Raw genomic sequence first — 22,787 nt, 5'->3', positions numbered from 1 at the left:
TACGCAAGTGCATGTTCTTTGTATGAACTATTTCTTAAAAGATTGAGGTAAGTTATTGATAAAAAAGTTGATGAAACATAAATAATATGAATAATCATTTCGTTTCTCTGGATACAATGACCTTGTCTGCAAATATAAACCATCATTATAAGTCAAATGCTGACTGACATTTTTCATACAGATTGTTAGACCATTATTTATGCACTGAATTGTCGACGCATTTTTTCAGATTATTTCCTGATCGTGACAAGGAACAGACTGCCGGTGTGACCAGTCGGCAGGTGATGCTCCTCCATGGTAGTCTGGTCCGATTTATAGAAAAAATACTTCTAACGCCATTTTGAATCGCCATTTTGACCTCTTTAACGTCATTTTCATGAAGGCCAGCATATTTTTTTTCGGATTCAGCATACTCGAATTAGGTTAAAAAACTATGCTGGACCAAATAATAATTATTTGCCATTAGAAGTTATTTCTAGCCTTCTTTTTAAAAATCAGGACCAGTCTAGGGACCTTTCTACCTCTGATAATTTGGAGTCCCGGGATTGCTTTGCTCCATATTTGTATTATTTGAAGGATTTTTTAAAAAGAGTTTGAATATTGTTCATTATACCGATATATTTCATTTCACTTATATGGAGACGCCATCACTTGCTGGTTGAGGCCTGCAAATTTTGACCTATATACGAGGGCTGTTCAATAAATAATGTCCTCGGTGCTCAGAAAGAAGTAAAAGACGCTTTTCAATGATTTATTCTTCATGATTTTATTATTTAATCTCTTTTAAGTAAAATACATGTCCGTAGCATTTTTTATCTAATTTCTGATCGTTTTTAGGTATGTCCCTCAGTATACTGGAAAATGGAAGATCCAATGATTTCCTGGACTTGTTTCTTCCTTCTAAAAGGTGTTTTTTCCAAGTTTGGAAATTGAAACAAGTTATATAGGTGTCAAAGATCGTCTGTCAAAAATTGTTAATGATAAAAAACATTAACTTTCTGTTTATCACACAAAACCCCTTTACTCTTCAGGGCATGCGGTTTTGGACCTTTTTTTAAGAATATATCAGTGTAGTGGATTCCTGATTCTGGGTCATTCCTCTAATAAACCTTTTGATTTTTTGGCCAAAAAGAAGTGCTTTCTAGACTTCAAATTTTACCAGAAATTAAACTGTCTCTCCGAATACGATTTTGAACAACATTACCACTAATCTTTAAGAAAATTACATATAAATCTGTCTTTGTGCTCTTGCATACCTGTGCACTTTTCAGACATTCGCCGTTTTTATCAAGTACATCTTATGGTAAATTTTGTTTTTAGGGTTTTAAGTGATAGATTCATGTTCCGATATCTGTTTGAAAATAAAACAAACGCGGATAACTACAACTACTGATATTTTAAAATAATTGTTAAGAATTTCGTACACGCTGTCATTTTCACTCATTTTTCAAAATATAGGGTGACCTTTGAGTATCAAGCTTTTTTACCGCCAAACGTTTCTTAAATACAGTGTAAACAACCCCCGATGTGATGTCTATCAAATTTGCTATGTGTCTTAAAGTCAATCATACAGCATCAAATATTATTTGTTGAAATTTGGCGAACAGTACATGAGTTGTTATAATTTTTGTGGGCACTGAATTGTCGACGCATTTTTTGCCCATTATATATTTTTTTATCATTGAAATCCAACTGCTCTTTTGTCTATAAAACAGGCATTGGTTGCTCTAAATGTCACATATTTCATTTAATATTTCTTTTGATTTTTTACCTTTTACGCCAGCTTTAATGAAGCTTTTATTTTCACTCTTGTTTACTGATTCTTTACCATTCATTTATAATGCAGTGTTTCGAAAAGCCCTTGTTTCCCAGCTTCTCATGATAAAACTATGTGATGAAAAGTGGTCACATATTTGTTATAAATTTTTCAATAATGAGAGAAAGTCAAGTTTAATGTCATACGATATCTGTAATGTATGTCATATAGTTCAGGACATTATTTATTGAACAGCCCTATATACTCGGTACTATGGGCGATTGAGCAGTAAGATATCTATTTCATGCCAGCGTTTACTGAGACACGAGACCTCGTATAAATATCATCTGAAGGACGGGTCTCCACCTCCAACAGTGAGATTTGAACCCCCGACGTAAGGTTCAACTCTTTACTTTGCGACTCAGAGCAGACGCCCTACCACTGAGCCACACAGGCGACTAAATACGATGCAGAGCGTTTAACTGTTTGTACATGTTGTATATCTTAATTGATGTACATTTCAGTCATGTATTTCCACACTCCATTTATATGTTATATTTATTTGAAATGAAATTGAAAATGAACATTTAAAAAGTTTTAAAAACCTCGGTAGCCCGAATGATATAATATAAAATACATGGTTACTGTCTTGAAATATAAGCGATATTTGGGCGAGGGTAAGAAAACGTGATAGAAGCTCGGCAAACTTCGCCCTCTATCACGTTTTCTTACCCTCGCCCAAATATCGCTTATATTTCAAGACAGTAATCATATATTTGATATATAATCGCTGATGAATCGTGTATTCACCCTCAAATATAAGCAGCTCATTTAGGATACTTTCCATGTTAACTGCACAAGTCGTCACCCTTCTTGCGATCAATGTGTAAAATAGAACTACAGCAAATGTCGTAATAGGATGTCCGTTTGTATTTTGGTATGATGATCATTTTTAGTAATCTTTGATATTACAACTACAAGCGTTTTGTCATTAACAAAGCTGTACATGTACAAAATGAAACTGGCAATACTATCATCAAAGTCAATTAGTTCTGCATACATAATAGAGCTGCTCTTGTTATCTGACGGCTCATATCGGCCATCCTACAGTAGACACCTTGAAATTCTAGCATGTCTTTACAAGAAAGGTTAGAAAATAATGATGAATGGATTGTAAATATTAAAAAATGAATTTCATAGGCTAGGTTTTGCAGAACTATTCGATAGCAATTGTATAAACAGTAACACAATTGATATTTTACAGCAGAGAATGTGTGACGAATTTATCCAAAACATTATGTCAGATTTAGGTAAATCACCAAAATGTCTCATTTATCAACACCTTGTAGATAATTTTACCCTTCAGTCTTATTTATGTAAACCAATACATCTAAAATATAGAGTGACAATTACCAGATTAAGACTATCTGCGAATAACTTAATGATTGAACAAGAAAGATATAATAAAACTTTGAGAAATAATAGAACATGTAGTCTTTGTCAATTAGGTAACATAGAAGATGAATTCCAATTTATGTTAAAATGTCCACATTACAACACGTTCAGACAAAAATACATTAAAACCTACTACTCCCGAAGACCAAGCGTCTTCAATTTGGTAGAGTTACTTATACACAGAATATATAAGAATTATGTAATGTAGGAAAATTTTTGCAATTAGCAAGTGCATCAAGAACAGTCCCTTTATAAAATTTATAGATTATCAGAAATATTATATGTTTTGTACATGTACGTTGTATGTTTATTTCATTATTACCGGGTACATGTGTAAAGATGTATGTTTTTTTTCATTATTACATGTGTTAAAATGTGTGATTGTAAATATTGTCTATGAGATGTATGTCTCTCGACTTCAATAAACTGAGCTGAACTGAAATATTTTAATCAAACTCTTAATTTCTAAATTGCAGCAGCAATTTTTGAATATTTTAAAACTTTTGTACTGTATTTATTGCATTGCTGAGCTGATTGAAATTTTTTTTAAATAGTTTCATGTGATTAGTAACATGAAATTCGCAGTAGCTCGATCATTTTTTTTATATTTGGCACAGTCTTTGCTATAGCTTTCGTTAAATTATAATTCTTTTGTTTCATGTACCTCTTGACAAGCTAATATATCTAGTTTCAATAGGTTTTATGCAAACTAGTCTCATTATTTTTTTTTTAAATTCTGCTCTGTTCTGTTTGGTTGGCCCATGATAATGGCAAATTGGTTTTTTGCAATTGAAAAAGAGTATTTATAACAAATGCCAATGAAACTTTAAAAACATAAATATAACAGTATTATCTGTTATTAAGTACTTTTATATGTTACACCTGTCACAAGGAAAACTATAATCATCCAAAAAGTTACATAAATATGAATTAAATATATGTAACATATGTCACAAGGAAAACTAAAAGAAACCAAAAAGGTTGTTAAATTTCAATAATTTTTACATGAAATGAATCATGAATATTATCATAAAAACAATAAAAACACAACTAGAATAGACAAAAAAGAAAGGACTTGATGTATTGAAGCGTATAGAAGAGGAGTAAAAATATAGGTCTATTTTAATGAGATAAATATGCATATGCATGTAATCTGATTGCAAGACTTTATATAAGTTTAATCACCAAAGTACCGTACAGCAAGATCGGAAATTCCCTCTTGTTATACCATATATTGATAGGTGTAACACAGTATTTAACTTTTCATTATTATTAATAAAAAAATAGATTTGTTTGATTTCGATGGTATGACTTTTCATAAAAAACAAACAAATCAAAATGAATAAGAAATTTATCAATTTATTATGATAAATAAATACTTTTTGAATCTAATTTGCAACAGTTATCTTTCTTAAAGTCATGTGTACTTAAATACTATTCGGATAAAAAAATTATGTTTAAAATACGCTCATTGATTGAACATAAGAATAATCAGCGGCATTTCTGTTTGATATAACTAGGACGGTAAGGCCTCGGCCCGTGCATGAAGAACGTTGTCTACCTTACTTTTTGTGACCGTAGAGGTTAAATGTTCAAATAAACGCTTATTAGATGGCTCCTCATCTACTTAACGTGGAAAAATATTTTAATCCTTAAGACAATGTAAATCACTGTTATTCAAATTCATGCTTAATTTACTAGACGTGAAAGTGACCCGCGTGGCGCATTGCTCAGGGTGCTTGCAAAAGAGACGAGGAATTATTCCTTTCTCTGAGAACCCGTGTATCAGTAGATACTGGCAAAAGAGATCCCTTATTGCTCAACGACCTTGGGTGCTTAGTACGAGGGCTGTTCAATAAATAATGTCCTCGGTGCTCGGAAAGAATAAAAAACGATTTTCAATGAGTTAGTCTTAATGATTTTACTTAAATATTTTCTTTGAATTAAAACACATGTCCATAACATTTTTATCCAATTTCTGATTGTTTTAGAACTCCTTTAAGAGTATGACCCTTCATATACTGGAATATGGCAGATCCTATGATTTCCTGAATTTGTCTCTCTTTCTGAAAGGTGTTTTTTCAAGTTTGGATAATGAAACAATTCAAAGGGTGAAAGATCTTGCGAATATTGTTGGTGTGACAAAACATGACCTTTCTGTTTATCCCCAAAACTCCTTTACTCTTCATGGCGTGTGGGTTTGGAAGCTGTCATGAAGTAATTTAATATAGTGGATTCCTGATTCTGGTTCCATCCTCTCATGAACCTTTTGACTTTTTTTTGCAAACAATTGCTTTCTAGACTAGAGAAAATGAACTGCCTCCCCAAATAAGAATTTGAATAACAAGACCACTAATATTTACGAAAATGGTATATAAAACTGTTTTTGTGTTTTTGCAATTTTTTGCTTTTCTCAGGCCTTGGCCGTTTTTTTTTCAAGTGCATCCTATTGTTAATTTGTTTTGAGTGCTTAAAGCAATTCATTCAAGTTTTATTATCAGTTTGAAATTCAGAGACACGTGGATAACTACAATTTTCGAATTTTAAAATAATTAATTAGATATTCTTACACGCTTTCGTTTTCACTCATTTTTCAAAACATGGGTAACCATTGATTAATAAGTTTTATACTGTCAAATATTTCTTTTAAAAAGTGTAAACTATCCCCAGAATGATGCCTATTAATTTTACTATGTATTTCAAAGTCAATCAAACATCATCAGGGATAATTTGTTGAATTTTGGCAAACAGTACATTGGTTGTTTACAAGTCCTTGTCGCCAAGGACGGTACCCATTTTTGATGCCCATTATATCATTTTTGTTCTTTGAAATCCACGTGCTCATGTGTCTATAATAGAGTATTTGGTTGCTCTAAATTTGACATATTTCAGTGAATATTTCTTAAAGTTTCTGTAAGAGTTTTACAGCAGTTTTAATGGAGTGTTTTATTTCACTCTAGTTTACTGATTGTTTACCATTCATTTTAATGCAGTATCTCATATAGCCCTTGTTTTTCCAGATTCTCACAATGAAACTATGTAATGAAAAGTGGCCACATAAACTGTAATCAATTCATTTTAGATTCAATCAGGAGAGAAAGTCAAGCTTAATGTCATATGATTTCTATGCTGTATGTCATAGAGCTCAGGACATTACCGGTATTTATTGAACAGCCCTCGTAGAGATTGAAAAGTGCAGCCCTTCACCTGCAAGTGGTATCATCTCAATATGAAAACAAATCTCAAAGGGACAATCAAAACCTGAGTTGAAAACGCCCAGAAAATTCATCCTTGACACAAAATAGCTTAATAGTACATTGACAACAAGACAAAATAAACGGGGTAGCAATGCCTTTGAGATTAATTGCTATTAAGAAACATAGTCCTTGTCATTGTATTACCCAGAAGTTCTTAAGCGTTTCCGTAACAGAAAGGAAACCATCAGCAAATGTACATTCATTGCTTTCTGTTATTATCGTGGAATGCAGATAGCCTCAACAATAAAGTAATATAGAGGAAGCCACTAATTAAGCGAATCATTTGAATAATTTTATCTCTTTTTTCTGAAAGAAATATTGCCGAAGGAAAATGCTTGTCCAAGTGTCGAAAATGACAAGACTACGTTTAAATTTAAATTATTTTATTTCAGCATGCGTTGGAGTTACAAGATTTAATTGCATTTAATTTTCTTTTGTTACAGTGCTATGAAGTTACTGTTTCTTACATTTTGATATTTCAGTTCTGCGTTATAGCAATAATAACGTGTGGTTAAAACTGAACGGAAACCGTCACATATGTTCTTGAACAGTTCCCCAACGCCCTATAGATGTTCCATTTCTAGCAAGTTTCATTAAATAAAAAATACTTATTTTAGAAGTACATATTATTTTTTCATATAACCATATTTATATTGAATTTCAAACTTCACACAAATCCTCGTAAACAAAGATACATGTTCATAAATGTTCTACCAAGTCTCTTTCTTTATTCTTCACAAAACTATTTATTTAACAGTTATGATGGAGAAACTTCAGGAGTACATTGCAACCATATATCCGAGAAGTGGTGTCAATCAGATGTGGATACTTAAAAATTCCAAGGATTTTTTGGAAAATTTTCAATCACAAATGTTTTACCAAAATCAACAACAAAAAAACTTACGACTTTTCAATTTTATTTACATTCATCAGTTAATTAAAATTTACTTTCCTTGTCATTGATCATTTGCAAAATTACTTTGTCAAAAACACTCATTTTTGATATCACACAAGCTGATTTTTCAGTAAAAAATGTTTGAAAAAAATTTTCAAAGTGCGTTAAATTAATTTACTTTCCTTGTCATTGGTCATTTTCAAAAATTACTTTGTCAAAAACATTGATTGTTCACACAAGTACTCTAAATTTGAAATTAAAAATATGCTTGAATTTCTGATTGACGATACCGGTATGTATGTTGTTTTTGGAGAGCAGGTCCTCTAACAATCTATTTGAATCCCCATGGGTGCCAATTGCGCCCTGTTACTATCAAACCTCTTTTTGTATTCCTATGAAGCAGAATTTGTCCAAAATCTTATCATGAAAAGAAGAAAAACACCTGAGGTGGACTTCAACTTGACATTTCGACATTTAGATTGTCGATGTCGTATTGCCAATTAACAATGGTCATTTCCATTCTGATATCGATACGATATATCCCGATGAGCTTGAGATAAAAGACACACAGAGTCTGGCATATCATTCTGTTTCGTAGTTAGATATTTTACTTGAGAAAGACGTTAATGGCAATCTAATAACCAAGCAAGATATACGTGATAACTGTAACTGTTCAATCGTCAACTTCCCTTTCTTATGCAGCAGTATACCTTCATCACCTGAATACAGGGTTTATATCTCTCAGTTGATATGATACGCGAGGTATGCTCTACGTACGAACAATTTCAAAGCGAGGTAAATTATTGACAAACAAGTTGTTAAAAAAAGAATATCATCAGTCTCGTTTAAAGTCATCATTTTGTTAGTTCTATGGTCGATACAATGACCTCATCAGCAAATGCAATTTATCATTAAGTCAAATGTTAACTAACTTTTTTCACACTTATCGTTAGGCCATTATATACACACTGAGTTGTCGAGGGATTTTCCTGGTATTTCGCGATTTTGACAAGGAGGGTGTGACCGCTCGGCAGGGGATGCTCACTCCTCCATGGCACCTGATCCCACCTCTGATGTTTTGGAGGTCGTTGTTTGCATTGCTTCTATTTTTATTGTTAAATGGACTTTTGAGCTTAAATACTGTTCTTTATCTCCATAAACATGTATTTCATTTCAAAGTATTTTTGATGACTTTAAACCAGGATTTTGATATTCGTAATTGTTTCATAAACTTGTTATCAATAACTCACCTCGTATTGTTATGTTTCCCTCTCTGTTAAAGTTTTTTGTAGAAGTATTCATAAAGACCTAGTGTGCGATATTTTAAATTTTGAGACGATATTTTGTCCTCGCTTATCGAAAGGCTGGACCACTTATCTTATTAATTCTTTGCGGTGACACTTGGCTTTACGTATACGTATGTATGCTACATGTACATGTAGATATTCTGGGTTCTTTCCAAAATTCAACATTTGATTCAAATATTGTTTTTGATAAGAATCGCAAGGACAGATATATACTAGTACCTTTTGTCAAAATTCATACCTAAGGCATTTTATTTAAAAAAAAAGGGTTTTCTTACACTCAGTATTTTTATTCTGATTCGAAAAGGGACTAACAAACATTTGATTTTAAACTTAAGGTAATCCGATCCTCAGGTTTATAAAATTAGCAGTTAAGTAATCAAAAATACTCATAAAAGTATCTCTGAATCCACAAAGTTATGTAAATTTATCCACAGTATTTCTTTAAAGTTAAAAATTAAAGTTAATCATATTATATTGGGAAAATTGTCAAATCTCCAATATTTTTGCAGAAAAAGCGAATTGGAATATCAGCAATACATTTTCTAATTGCAAATTGATCAACAAATATATTTTAGGTTAAAAAACGATAGGTATCCAGGCATTCAGAGAAATTGTCATGATTTTTATACTTATTTGGTATTTTTTGTCGTCTATTTACGTCACGTATTCTATAATACATAGTGTAAAAGGCTTTTGCTATTGTTGCAAGACACATCATATTACTTCTTATTTCATTTCATGCTAATAAGCGTTGGTATCTAAGGCTGGATTCAAGAAAATATTATTTTTTTTAAAAACCTGTATAATTATTTTTTTTTCTTTTATAGGGTACAAATGTCAACATTTATAAGACCTTCTCTAAGACTTCCAAAACCTGTAATCTTAAAAAGATGAATAAAATGAAAATTGTCTCATGAAAAAAATTCATTTTCAAACTTCATTTTGATGCATTTCAAATTAAATATTAATTTTTTGAGTTATCCTTCCTGTCTTAGGATCGGATATCCTTAAGGACGTTGATTTACTTTTTGCATGACATGGAGTTAGCAAGGACCTCTAACAAATCTAATCGAAGATTAAGAGGGAAATTAACTCCTCAAAAAATCGAACTTATTCTGGGTGCTAGTTATTTATCATTACAGGTGGATTGCTCGGTTAGGTTATAACAGCATCTGTAACATGAATGTCATTTCTATGAGTTATTAAATCCATTTCATGAATAAAATAAAACATTTATCCAGCATTACTATTTCCGCCAAAGCCTCTAGATATCATTATAAGGAAATCAAGCCTTATTTATTATTAACTATTACGACCTTTTTTTCTCTCTTCCAAACCTTGGACCACCGGTTCATCGGCTTATAATCCAATAGTGATATCATGTTATACCAGGAGAACTGAAATGCTATTATTTAAGACCAGTATTCGTCGGAACATTGACATCTAGTGGTGGATTTGTTTCTTCTGAATAGATGTACATATGCACTCCATACATATTCTCGTTCTCTTCTGGATTACTAAATATAGAAAAATAAGTGTATCTTGTAATTCATTTTGAGTATTTCACAGATTTTTTTTTCCATTTAATAGTATTTTTTATCTTCCAAATGCCCGATTTACTTGACATTTATCCGGTCTCATCCGAAGTAGAACTTTTTGTGTACTGACCTGGGATTCGAACCCGTGAAGATCACAGCCCCTCACTCTGCGACTCTAGAAAAAGCAATTTTTTTGGCTCTAATCTCTGCGACATGTCTGCGGCAGTGATTTTTTTCTTCTTTTTTATATGTACGTGCGTGTGTACTTGGAAAGTAAGATTCAGCAGATTTTTAAAAAAATAAATTCCAAAACAGAAAAGTTCAATTAGGCCTAGTATCGTAGAGAAGGATGAGACATTTAATAACGAGCAATTATCCTCATTGATACAAAGCATTGACTTGTTTAATATATTTAAGAAATCATTACAGCAGACATCAAAGCGCTGTCAGATACAATATTTTGAGTAGAATGAGGAGAGCGAATTAAATTTTCAGATTGTATATTGATTTAATAATATAGAGAGGCGCTGATCAATGTCTGTCACGTGATGTGTATCCTGCGACTACAGGTTGTTCTGTATATCAATAGATAGAGAAATCTGTAGCAAAGTGTCCTGTAACATCTGTTGTGTCTTGTGGCCGAGGACAAAAACAGGATACGGCCCTGGGACTGCAGTGTGAACCAGCAGTGTGAACCAGCAGCATCACCATCTCTCTTCATGCTGCACTACAAAAGGGGTCCGTGTTACTGTTATTGAAATGATGGGACAGAGTGCCAAAGTCTTTGCTAAGTGGTTTTCTTTGACGTCCTCAGCTGCTCAAGGTAGGCATGCAGTTTATTTTTCAGATTCAAGTTCTTGAAATTGAAGGATTTTTATTTTTCCTGATATTTTATTTAAGGTATGAAACTGCTTATAGTCATCTTCAAACAATCATAGTTGAAAGATAATTCTTTTCCTTATAATAAACACTTAAAGGATTACTTAAAGGATTACATCGCAACATAAAGTATGATAAAATAAAAGAATTGTTTCCCCTAATTTAGATAACCAGGTATAACGAATGATAAAAAACTTTTTTTTATATGTCTGAAATTCTTTGTCTTAATAACATCTGTAGAAATATTTACTGTGCAATGATTGATAAGTATCAATATATATGATGTTGAGGTGTACCTACCTACTCGTATTTTTCATTAAGTTTTAATCCAGTTTCATTTCGACTTTTTGCATATAAAAGTTGATAACATGTAATTGCAAATAATATCCTTTGTTCAGCGATATATCAGAAAAGAGAATGATTTAGAAAATTTAGCGAGTACTAGTTATCTCAAATCTTTTATAGGTAAAAAAATCATCTCATTTTAAATTTTAAGGATTTTTTTTAAAATTAGAAAGTATTTATATATATGAACAATTTTTTTTATAAATAATTTTGAAAGTAAGCTTACGAAGATTATCCTGATATACAACTATGTTTGATCATCATCCGCACAAAAAAGGGAAGAGAATGATACAATTCCTCAATGAATAATGTATAGACATAAACACTTTGAATGTCATAAAGTGAAATAAAGAAGCAATAAATGGATAATGCAATCATGATTTAATCCGCTGTGGATTCATAAAAAACTTAAGTCAGCTCACGGAAGTTGGTCTCTATTGTTAATCTTCAAAGCTTTCGAGATGCCCGGAAGACGAGTGATTAATTGTTGACTATAAATTGATGAAATTTCAATGTTTCCACGAAAATCGATATCTGCTAAGGATGGCGTGGCTTTTTGGTGAAACACATGATTTCTATTTTAGCTACAGGGTAAACATCTATCATTAACTCCAGCTTAATTTCGATTACATTGTAGTTAAAAATGTCCATCATGTAATTTATACCTTCCTCGTCTATTTGCTCTCAGACAATAACAAAAAAATACATACATCTGTAAAAAATGCATTCCTAGACAATAGTAAGTTTCGTGTTAAATATAGAATAATCTGTTGATTTAAATCCCTTTGAAATTTGTACTTATTCTGAAAGTTAAAAATATGAAAATATGATTAATAATTTATGATGAGGAAAGACTTTTAAAAGCCTTCCTCTAGTTTAGCAATTTCATGTGCATAAAATTATCGAAGTAGACACAAATAAACAATAATTTCTTTTATTATCAGATAAATATTAAAGGCGATGGAACTAGTAGCCGTACAATTTAATGTATTGTGTATTGATGGATAGTCTATATTCGACAGCTGTTGCTAGATAATAAGAAAGGACTTTATTGCTTTTTTGGATTTTTTTTCCTCAATCATTTTGAGTCCTTCCATTCGTGACCGACAGAATTTTTGCAGCAACATACAATAAACTTAAAGGAACACTGGCTTCTGACCTTTGCAACATTATTTAACTACGTTGAATCACGACAATACATTACTTTCAAAAACTTCATTAATGGTAAATAAGCTTTTATAGTACTTTGTAATACTTATAGTAAGTACTTTATCGGAGTTTAATAGAACAGTCATTATTGCAGTAGTAGCCATGCATCGTAGTTTTTGTAAGGATAAAGTGCAGATTCCTCTAACAGACCGCAACTCTTTAGGCAAGCCTTGCAATTGTTGACACCTATTATGTTCAATCAAAGCGAAAAATAATCTCTTAAACAGAAAGTCGCTTTATGCCTCCTATTATCAGCCTTAGTGCAGTGAAAAACAAAAACACAGCAGTTTTGTCAATGTCATTTAATTCAATGACATAAAGTAAAATGTAAAACAAATCATTAAGCAATATGCATGTACATAGGTGAAAGGTACCTATTAACATGTTATGCATAAAATATAACATAAATGTTTCCTTGGATCAATTTTTATGGTATAAAATAATATAAAACCAAAAACCCCAAAAAAGGTGTTGTTAAACACCAGGCTATGTCAAGGATTTTGATTGGGTGCTCTGTCAAGAAAAGCATGTCGCTTGCGCTTTCGCAATGAAAGGTTATATGATAATTGTGTCACAATTTTTTTTTGAATATTCATCCTCATTGTTCATTACAATTTGTACATGACCCATTTTTTAACTTTAAGTACAAATGTTTAGTTTAGATATCAATTACCTTACAATTCTACTTTCCTCTCTATCCCTAAAACTATTTGATTGCAAGTTAAATATTTGACAGTCTTATTAATTGACTTAGAAATTTGATTTGGTCAGCCACGAACCAGTTTACGTCGATTAAGATGATTCAAAAGCGTAAATATAGAACAAAATTTTAGGGTAAAAACAAAAATATATTCTCTTTTTAATGTGCATCCATTTGAAAGTGTCAAAGTATGCTTCAGCATGAGAAAAGATCTGTTTAATGATTTATTAAAGATTCCTCATCGATATCATTGGATGTCCACGGGCTTGTCGCTATTTTTAATTGGAATATTTGCGGAGATCAAACTAATTTTCTGATATTGCCTCCTTAGCATTAAATCAAGTTTTGTGTCGTTAAATCAATTTTATCGATCTTCTTATACATCCCTAAGCTTCCTATAAATGCATGACTGTTTCTTAGGAAATGAGACGCATATTTTCATCTTTTTACAATTTGTATCTGCAAGAAAATAGTAGTTAGGCCTAAATAATTTATTATTGCAGATATATACGAACAAAATGCTATCAGATTGAAACTTTGTTGAAAGTTACACCCAAAGAATGCGTATATAAAAATGTAACATATTAATAGTAACAATTAATTACTGTTGATGAATGGCTAATTAAAACTGAGTTTAAAAGCTGGATAATCCATCGTCACTCAAAGTAATACATATAAGATCTATCAGCTTTTCTCCCCAGTATTTTCCTCTTTTACATTACATGATCATTTTATAACTCGCTTTTAGCAGTCTAGTCAATGGTAGGGTTACTATCATCGGTTCCGTTTGTTAAGCAGCTGTTTGTATATTTGTCTGTGAACAAGATATTAAAATGCTTCTACTGTTTTTACGACTTCGGTACGATTGCAATAAACTGCGTGTAAACTAAACTAAGATATGTAATGCTATTTATCTGTTTCATATTTTGACAAATGCAGTTGCCCTGATTACTAAAATGGAAAAAATTGTAAACTCTTAAATTGCAGCGGATTTGAATTTGGTACAAATCTGCAAGAAAATTCTGTTGTTTTTTTTTTTTCAGAAGTTACAATAATTATATTGTTACATGATTCACTCCAAGATGGAGGTAAATCTATGGAAGAATTTTCTTAATCTTCTAATTTTATGCCCCTGTAATAGAAGATTAGGGATATATAATCTTTGCCCTCTCCGTCCGTCCTTCTGTCTGTTTATCTTCTGTCTGCAAAAAAGTTTATTCATGAAACATATGGAGATAACGAACTCTATTCAAGATCAAAAGTTCATAAAACAGTACAAAATAGGAGCAGAGCAAACACGGACCTCCGAAACATCAAGGGTGGTATCAGATGCCATGGAGGAGTGAACATCCCCTGCTGACCGGTCACACCCGCCGTGCTCATCGTCATAATCGGAAAATAACAGAAAAATCCGTCCTCAATTCAGTATATAAATAATGGACTAAAAATTAGTATGAAAAATGTCAGTCAGCATTTGACTCAATGATATGTTGTATTTGCTGACAAGGTCATTGTATCGACCATAGATCTTTCGAAATGATGACTTTAAAGGAAAACTTGTTTGTCACTAATATAAAAGCTGGATAATCCATTATAAACTCACTCAAAGTATGGAAGTTGACGTTTGTAAGGTTAAAGTCATCATGTTCATAAATTTCGACTGCTTGGAGCTATGGCTTTCATATTTCACAATTATATATATTCCTTATGATAAGATTAATTAATGTGCGATAGAGTAAGGAGTTGAATTATCCACTGTAAAATGTTGTTGCTTTTACATAGTATAAGTCTTAATTTGGAACCCTCCTCCAGCAAGTGTTGGCTTCTTCATATGAGTGAAAAATTATCAGCAACAAACAAGCTAAAACAAATCATATCTGACCCCTTGACCTTACAGTCTGACCCATTTCTTTAAAAAAACAAAACAAAAAACACTTAGCCACCTTGGCTATAACGGTTGGTGTTAGGTCTTTTTTATTTTATTTGAATATTAAATATTTTTATTTTTTGGGCCTTTTGCTTTATATCATATGGATAAGCTTCCATTTGTTTTTTCTGAAGATTATTGTCTTTTAAAATGTTTTTCATGACTGTGCATCAGAAATTTTGCTTTATATCATATGGATAAGGAAGATGTCTTTGAGATGTTTTTCATCACGAAATTCCGATAAAAGAATCCTGTTCTTCCTATAGTTTACAGATAATTGTCGTGCAGGCATTTGAGCGATTTCCTAACCTGGAGAATCAGTTATCAGATTAATGCTTTTGTGCAGAGAAAGACAGAAAATCATTCCCCTACGAACTGATGAATGCCCTTTTTCATGCCAATTAATAAATCTTCTCCCACAGTGGCTTAGCTCTGCCACATAGTCAATACCAATATGCAAATAGTGCTTAATCTTAGCTAATGTTACACCATGTTACAAATCGAATGAAACTGAGACTACATCTGAAGGACAGGAGTGAAATACAGTAATTAATCAAATTTTATTGATAATTATATATATTTTGTTTCAATACAGTTCATGTAAAAAGGATATATACTGAGATTTGGTAAAAGTGATGTTTTCGCTTTTCCATTCTTATGGGGTATTTTGTAACGTGAAATATACATTAATTGTTTCATAGTACTAGTATGTTAAAACATGCAAAGGCTAGATAACAAAATTGAACAAAATAAAGAAAGTCTCTCTATTTCCTATTTAAACATAAAACAAAGGCAGTAATAGGTTTGTCGTGATGCATGTGAGCCACAATATGAAGCCCGCCGGACATATATATACTAGAAATCTGCAATGCTGTAGTTAAACATAAGGTTTTTTCTTATAATAGTCTCGTGTTGAAAAGTTTAAGTTTGTTATCAGTTTTGAGGCATATCATGTTTGGTTAGATATTAACGGGATATTTCCGTTGCATTTTCCGTTACACCTTTTACCTATAACTTGAAAAAAGAAATTGTTTGCAAAATGGAAATCGAAAATATCATTTAAGTAGATGAAGTTAAAAAATGATGATGAAGATCGATCTTTTAGAAAATCTACCGCAAATACAAAATCTGTGTATAGGGCAACAAAGCACAGACCCTTGGAAACTCCGCAGGTGGGGTCAGGTACCTAGGAAAGATGAAATATGGAGTTATCAAACAATTTTCAAGGTCATTACTATATTCCAACAAAAAAAATTAGGAGTAGAGCAAACACGGGCCCCGAAAACATCGGAGATGGAATCAGGTGCCATTGAGGAGTGAGGATCCCCTGCCGACCTGTCACACTCCTTGTCGTAGAAGTAGGGGGAAAAGGAAGAAAATCCGTGGACAATTCAGAGTTTAACAAATAAGAATTAGTATGAAAAAACGTCAGTAAGCATTTGCTTAGTGAGAGATCGTTTTTGCTTCAAGGACATTGTATCGACCAAAGGACCTGGAAATATTGAAATATATTCGGTGAAATGGACATTTTAAATAACTATTTTGATGAGAAGGAAATGTTAAAATAATCCAATCGATATTTGTTTTAACAAAGTATCTGAACATTTACGCGATACTCTGACACTTGTATTAGAAATTGTTTGTATTCTCAGGGACTGACTTTTAATGTTATGATAAAGAAATCACAGACTAAAGCAACCTCACTAGACCGCTTCCAATCTTCTTTGTTTATACCTATCCATAATCTAGTCTTCATTTTGGGTATAGATTTTATTGCTATCTTTGAAAAGTGTTTATCATGTATGAGTTCCATTAGACTATTATAGTAAAACCCCTCAGTGGATTGTTGATAGCAAGTAGAACACACAAATTACGCTAAAGATGAACCTGATATTTGATTTTCCGTCAAGGGCTAACGCTTTTAGGGGTAAGAAAATGGCTCTATATCATACATGGATCTAAAAGAACACCTTATCTAGAACATATTACAGGTTATGACATTTTAACAGTATTTCACATGATATCCCCGACTGGAGAAATGCAATCCCAGTTCTCTTAATTAAATGCGAAATTGCTCTTTAAAATACATATCAGATTAACTGCTTCGACCCAAAAGACTTTGAATTAACCTTGATACACATTGCAACAGTACAATGGATGTTCATATTTTTCGCTATTTTAAAATGATTTAAAAATTTGACATTTTATTTTCCTCTTGGTAGAAGTGATGAATTGATGATAAGTTATAGTGTAGTGTGGCAATATCACTTAGTTTTTTTTTCCCAATACTTACCGGGGAGCGAATTTATAATTTAAAGGACAAGTACGAATAGCTTAAAAATTCAAAACAAATTTAGCCTCTACTTTCAACCACATGGGCCATATATTATCATATAAGACGTGGAAACGCACTTCGAAAAAAATTACGCACTTTGATTTTTTTTTCAAGGTGCGATGAAAATGAGACAAAATCAACGCACTTAAAAAAAATCAAAGTACGTTAAAATGTCCATCATTTCTTTTTACCCTTAACACTTAAAGTACTTTGAAAGAATATGTCTGGACTTAGATTTTTGTGAAAGGTAGCATTTTCTTATATCTCTTTCAAACATGAATTGATCTACTCTCACCGAGAAAAATTTGGTCTGATAATAACGGGACGCAATTAGTGCCCATTGGAATTCCAATAGATTGTTGGAAGTCCTGGTCTTCAAAAACAACATAGATATTGTCAATCAGAAACTCAGGCATCTTTTTGATGTAAAATTCAGAGTACTTGTGTGTAGAATGTTTTAACAAAATAATTTTGCAAATGACCAATGACAAGATAGCTAAAATTGCGAGTTCAATTTTTACTTAAAAAACAGCTGTCAATAACATAAAAAAGCCTGGACTTTAATTTAACCTGGGAAATGGTTGTGTATGAAGTTGAAAAGTCGTAAGTTTTTAGCTCACCTGAACCGAAGGCTGAACTTTTCTGATCAAAATTTGTCCGTTGTCTGTCGTTGTCTTTGTTGTCGTTGTCGTCGTAAACTTTTCACATTTCAAGAACCACTGGGCCAATTTCATTCAAACTTGCCACAAAGTATTCTTGGGTGAAGATGATTCATGTTTGTTCAAAAGAAGGGCCAAGCTCTCTTCCAAGGGGAGATAATTATGACTTAATGAAAAATTAATGGCATCTTTTAAAAATCTTCTCCAGAACCATCGGACCTGGAAAGATAAAACTCATGTGGAAACATCCTTAGGTAGTTTAGATTAAAGTTTCTTCAAATCAGACCCCGGGGTCAGGACGGGGCCATAATGGCTGATCAAAGGTTTACATAGGAATAAATAGGAAAAATGTTTAAAAATCTTCTTCTCCAGAACCAATGGGCCAGGAAAGATGAAAATCATGTGAAAGCATCCCCAGGTAGTATAAAATTCAAGTATATTCAAATCACGACTCCCGGGGGTAGGGTGGGGACACAATGGCTGATCAAAATTTTACATAGGAATATATAGGAAAAATCTTTAAAAAAAATTTCTCCAATAGCATTAGGCCAGTAAAGATGCAACTAATGTGGAAGCATCCTCAGGTAGTGTAAATTTAAGTTTGTTCAAAACATGACCCCCGAGGATAGGGTGGGGCCACAATGGCTAATCAAAGTTTTGCATAGGAAAAATCTTTTTAAAATCTTCTTCTCAAGATAAGCAAAGCTAAGATTGGTTATATTAATATGGAAACATTCTCAGTTAGAGTTTATTCAAGTTTGTTCATATCATGACCCCTGGGGGTAAGGTGGGCCGTAATGGGCAATCAAATCTTTATGTAGAAATATATAGGAAAAATCTTTAAAACTCTTCTTCTCAAGTATGGCAAAATTATACAGGTATGTTTTACTGATATAGTGACATTCTCAAGTAATAAAAAATTCAAATCCCCCTCCCCCAACAGGTTAACTTCTCAATACTGGGCTCATTTGTGTTTTTTAACTAGCCCATGGCCCATGAGCCTCTTGTTTAAGCTTTTGATTTTGTTAAATACCCATGATTTAAAATTGTCCAAAAGTTCATTCTGTTTCATATTTGGATATTTTACTAGAAAAAGACGTTAATGGTTATCTGACATCAAAGCTTTGTGATAAAAGTGTTGACTTTAACGTTTCAATCGTCAACTTCCCTTTCTTTTGAAGCAATATACCTTTGTCACCTGCATACGGGGTTTATATCTCTCATTTGATTCGAAACGGAAGAGATGTTCTACGTATGAACAATTTCTAAAACAAGTAAAGTTATTGACAAACAAGTCGATGAAGAAAAAATATCAACAGTCTCGTTTAAAGTCATCATTTACTAAGTTCTTTGGTCGATAAAATGACCTTGTCAGCAAATAAAATTTATCAAATGCTGACTGACTTGTTTTATACTGATGGCCGGGCCATTATTAACGCTCTGATTTGTCCACGGAATTTTCCGATGTTTCCCGATCATGACAAGGAGCATGGCGGGTGTGAACGGTCGGCAGGCGATGCTCACTCCCCCATGGCACCTGATCCCAACTATTGTTTCGAGGTTGGTGTTTGTTCCGCTCCTATTTTGTAATGTTTAATGCACTTTTTGCTAAGTGCGCTTATATTGTCGATATTGACGCATTTTGAAATTTTTTTTTCGAAGTGCGTTAACTTGGTCCCAACTTTAACACACTTTGAATCGTAGCCTAGTTGTAACCTAGGAGCAAAATTCATTTTAAAAAGCATGTGATATTTTGGTATTAAAAAAACAATCAAATGTAAGTGATTAAAAATAGGAAAATTAAGGAAAAACCATCGTCTAAAATTTTGCACAACTGCTTAATAAGTAGGGATGTCAGAATATTAATTTTCCTTAGTCGAACATTCGATTGCATTATTCGAAAGATAGTCGACTATTCGGAGCATTTATTTTTTTATAGCACAGAATTTTGAAAGCTTATTAATAAAAATAAGTTGGGAAATTTAAATAAATTGGAAATGGGGAATTGTAAACACACACTATCCACACCTCCAATGAAACTGTTAGATACCGTTTGTTCAATTAATAATTGCCCAAGTTATATATCAAAATGTCTTTTGTGTAATATTATCATATAGTTTTAATAATTATCGAACTTTAAAACTTCACGGCTTTGCAAATATTTTGTGTTCCTAAGCATTTGAAATTCCTAGAGTTTGTAAACATAATTGGTACAAGTCAATTAAAAATTTTCATATATTACATGTATATTTTGGTTAAAAACAATCAAATGTATTTTCCAGTGATTTCAAAAATATTTACATAAAAATTAAGGTAAAACCATAGTTTGATGGAGGATTTTGAATGTACTTATCACGACCCTTTTCTTGCATTTATTTAATATTCGAATGTTGTTTCATTATTCGATAGTCGGTTCATTTGACTGACAGTCGAAAAGTCTATTCGTTGACATCCCTATTAATAAGGAATCCGGTTTTTGTATATTAAAAAACGTGTTCAAGCAAAAATCTTTGGAAAAACATGTTCTTGAGGAATTGTTTTCTGACCTACAACAATACCTTTTCCTTTGTTCTTGTTCCGCGACGTAAGGATCAATATCTTACGACGCAACCCTAATACAGAAGACGTTCTTACCGCTGCACAACCTATTTTTGGAAAGAACTCTTTTATTTTACAAAATACAGCTCAAGTTTGTTCCTCTAAAACATAGTATTTACATAAAAGGGGTATGTGGGAAATTTTTACTTTAATATAACTAACAACATCTTGTATTTCTAGTTGAAATTTTCAAAGTCTATAAATCATTCTCTTGTAAAACTTTGAAACCACTTTTTGATTCTATCCTATCCCAGAACTCAACAATGTGTATCTTCCGTAATGCACCTCTTCATTATATAATGAATGCAATCGTTCCTGGTGTTATGAAGCAAGTAAAATTTAAGTAAAACTTTCCTGCATATTCTTGTAAGATATTTGATACCCTGTCGGTGGACGATACATATACATGTACTATCTCAAAATGACACCCTTTAAAACAATAATGAATACAATTTCTAACCTTGGATTTTAAAATTAACTTGGGAATACAGACATATTTTTCTTAATAGAAATAAAGATTTGGCTAAAATCAGCTGCTTCTTGAGAGGAGTATCAGTAATCATTCAAATACATTGTAGGAGTAAAGTTATTATAATGTATTGAAGGAAAAAGTCTCAACCAGGAAAGAGGAAAAGACAAAGAGAACATCAGGCAAATTCACGAACAACTGTGTATGGAGCTGAACTCACTTCAGCGTGAATATAAACACGTCAGACAGGTTGTGTACACTCTGCAACAAGACTATGAGAGATCTAAAGATTTCGACCCCTTAAGGCGCTATGGTTTACTGAAAGGCATGATTAAAAGAACAATTCTTCATTTTAAACTTAATGAAGATAAAGTTCCTGGATCTATTTCGATAACTGGAATTCGAAGCCTTGCCAATGGATATAAAGAATTGTCCTATTCTCTAGAATTAACAAGGAGAAAGGCAGATTTAGATGGTTGGTTGTGTTTTTATTTTAAAGAATAAAAATATTAAAGCAAAGTAAAATATCTGTCAAAGGAACTTATTTAATAAACTACTTTTACATATTAATAGAAGAAAAAAATATAGCATTAAGATATAAAGAAATGTTTAGGTTCACCATCTTGAACACATTCTTATTTCAGATATGTCTGTAGAACAGATTGAGTCGGAAGTTGAACAATTACGTCATCAGGTGAACGGGTTGAAGGGTCGGTGCTCTCTTGTGTCAGATACTGTCTCACAGTTAGAAAACAAATACGAACAATCCAAAAATTTTGCTCCACCGAAACGGTACGAACTGATGAAGAAAATGGTTCAAAATGTCGTGAATGACCAATTCATATGACATTTCTTTATATTGACAGCAGGACAAAAGAAATTTCTGCAACACCGCCATTTTTCATATCAATCCAACAATTATAAATGATATCCATAAATCGCCATACCGAAGAAAACATAATTTCAATTTAAACAATTGAATGAGACATTCACTGATAGAGTACATGTATATAAATCTGCGCAAAGCGTGAAAAATTAACAGAAAATAAGTGTGTTTTGTTTCAAAAAATTATTTATATTATTTATCTTTAGTACATTATTTTAACTTTGATCACGATTAATAATAATATTTCAGTTTTATAATCAATTTAAAGTAATATATTTTTTTTTTACGTATTTGATCACTTTAGAGTTGGTCCTTTTATATAAACTGGAGACAATTTCCATTCCTAATCAGTCAGAATGATTATTTGATTTAAAGAAACAGTTCATTTTTTATCTGATTATTTTATATATTTAAAAATAAGATGATAATGGTAGTTTTAATTTGTAAATGAAATTAATCCAAGAAGTGCAAACAAACGGATTCCATAAACATCAGAACTGGATAAGATCGTTAGGAGGAATAAGAATGATCCCGTTAACAGTCACACCTGTCAGGTGCCCTCCGTATTGATC

At 32.1% G+C, this 22,787-nt stretch overlaps 1 protein-coding gene across 1 annotated transcript; it reads left to right on the top strand.

The window, feature by feature from the left end:
* The first annotated feature begins 3 nt into the window (after nt 1-3).
* On the top strand, nt 4-22,537 carry LOC134238866 (uncharacterized). The gene is made up of 4 exons (XM_062720975.1): nt 4-47; nt 10,798-11,031; nt 21,466-21,804; nt 21,974-22,537. The coding sequence occupies exons 2-4, from the start codon at nt 10,968-10,970 to the stop codon at nt 22,174-22,176; spliced, it is 606 nt and encodes a 201-aa protein (XP_062576959.1). The 5' UTR covers nt 4-47; nt 10,798-10,967; the 3' UTR covers nt 22,177-22,537.
* Nucleotides 22,538-22,787: the final 250 nt, after the last annotated feature.

The sequence above is a fragment of the Saccostrea cucullata genome, unplaced genomic scaffold (assembly GCF_032062105.1).
Source record: "Saccostrea cucullata isolate Sc308-1 unplaced genomic scaffold, CSIRO_AGI_Scuc_v1 ctg729, whole genome shotgun sequence".
NCBI classification, from domain to species: Eukaryota; Metazoa; Mollusca; class Bivalvia; order Ostreida; family Ostreidae; genus Saccostrea; species Saccostrea cuccullata.
This window is presented reverse-complemented; position numbering and strand designations above follow the sequence as displayed.

Coding starts and splice junctions, on each gene's coding strand:
- LOC134238866 (XM_062720975.1), top strand. CDS start 10,968: ATGATGGGACAGAGTGCCAAAGTCTTTGCTAAGTGGTTTTCTTTGACG. Junction 11,032..21,465: donor GACGTCCTCAGCTGCTCAAG/GTAGGCATGCAG, acceptor AATGTATTGAAG/GAAAAAGTCTCAACCAGGAA. Junction 21,805..21,973: donor GAGAAAGGCAGATTTAGATG/GTTGGTTGTGTT, acceptor TTCTTATTTCAG/ATATGTCTGTAGAACAGATT.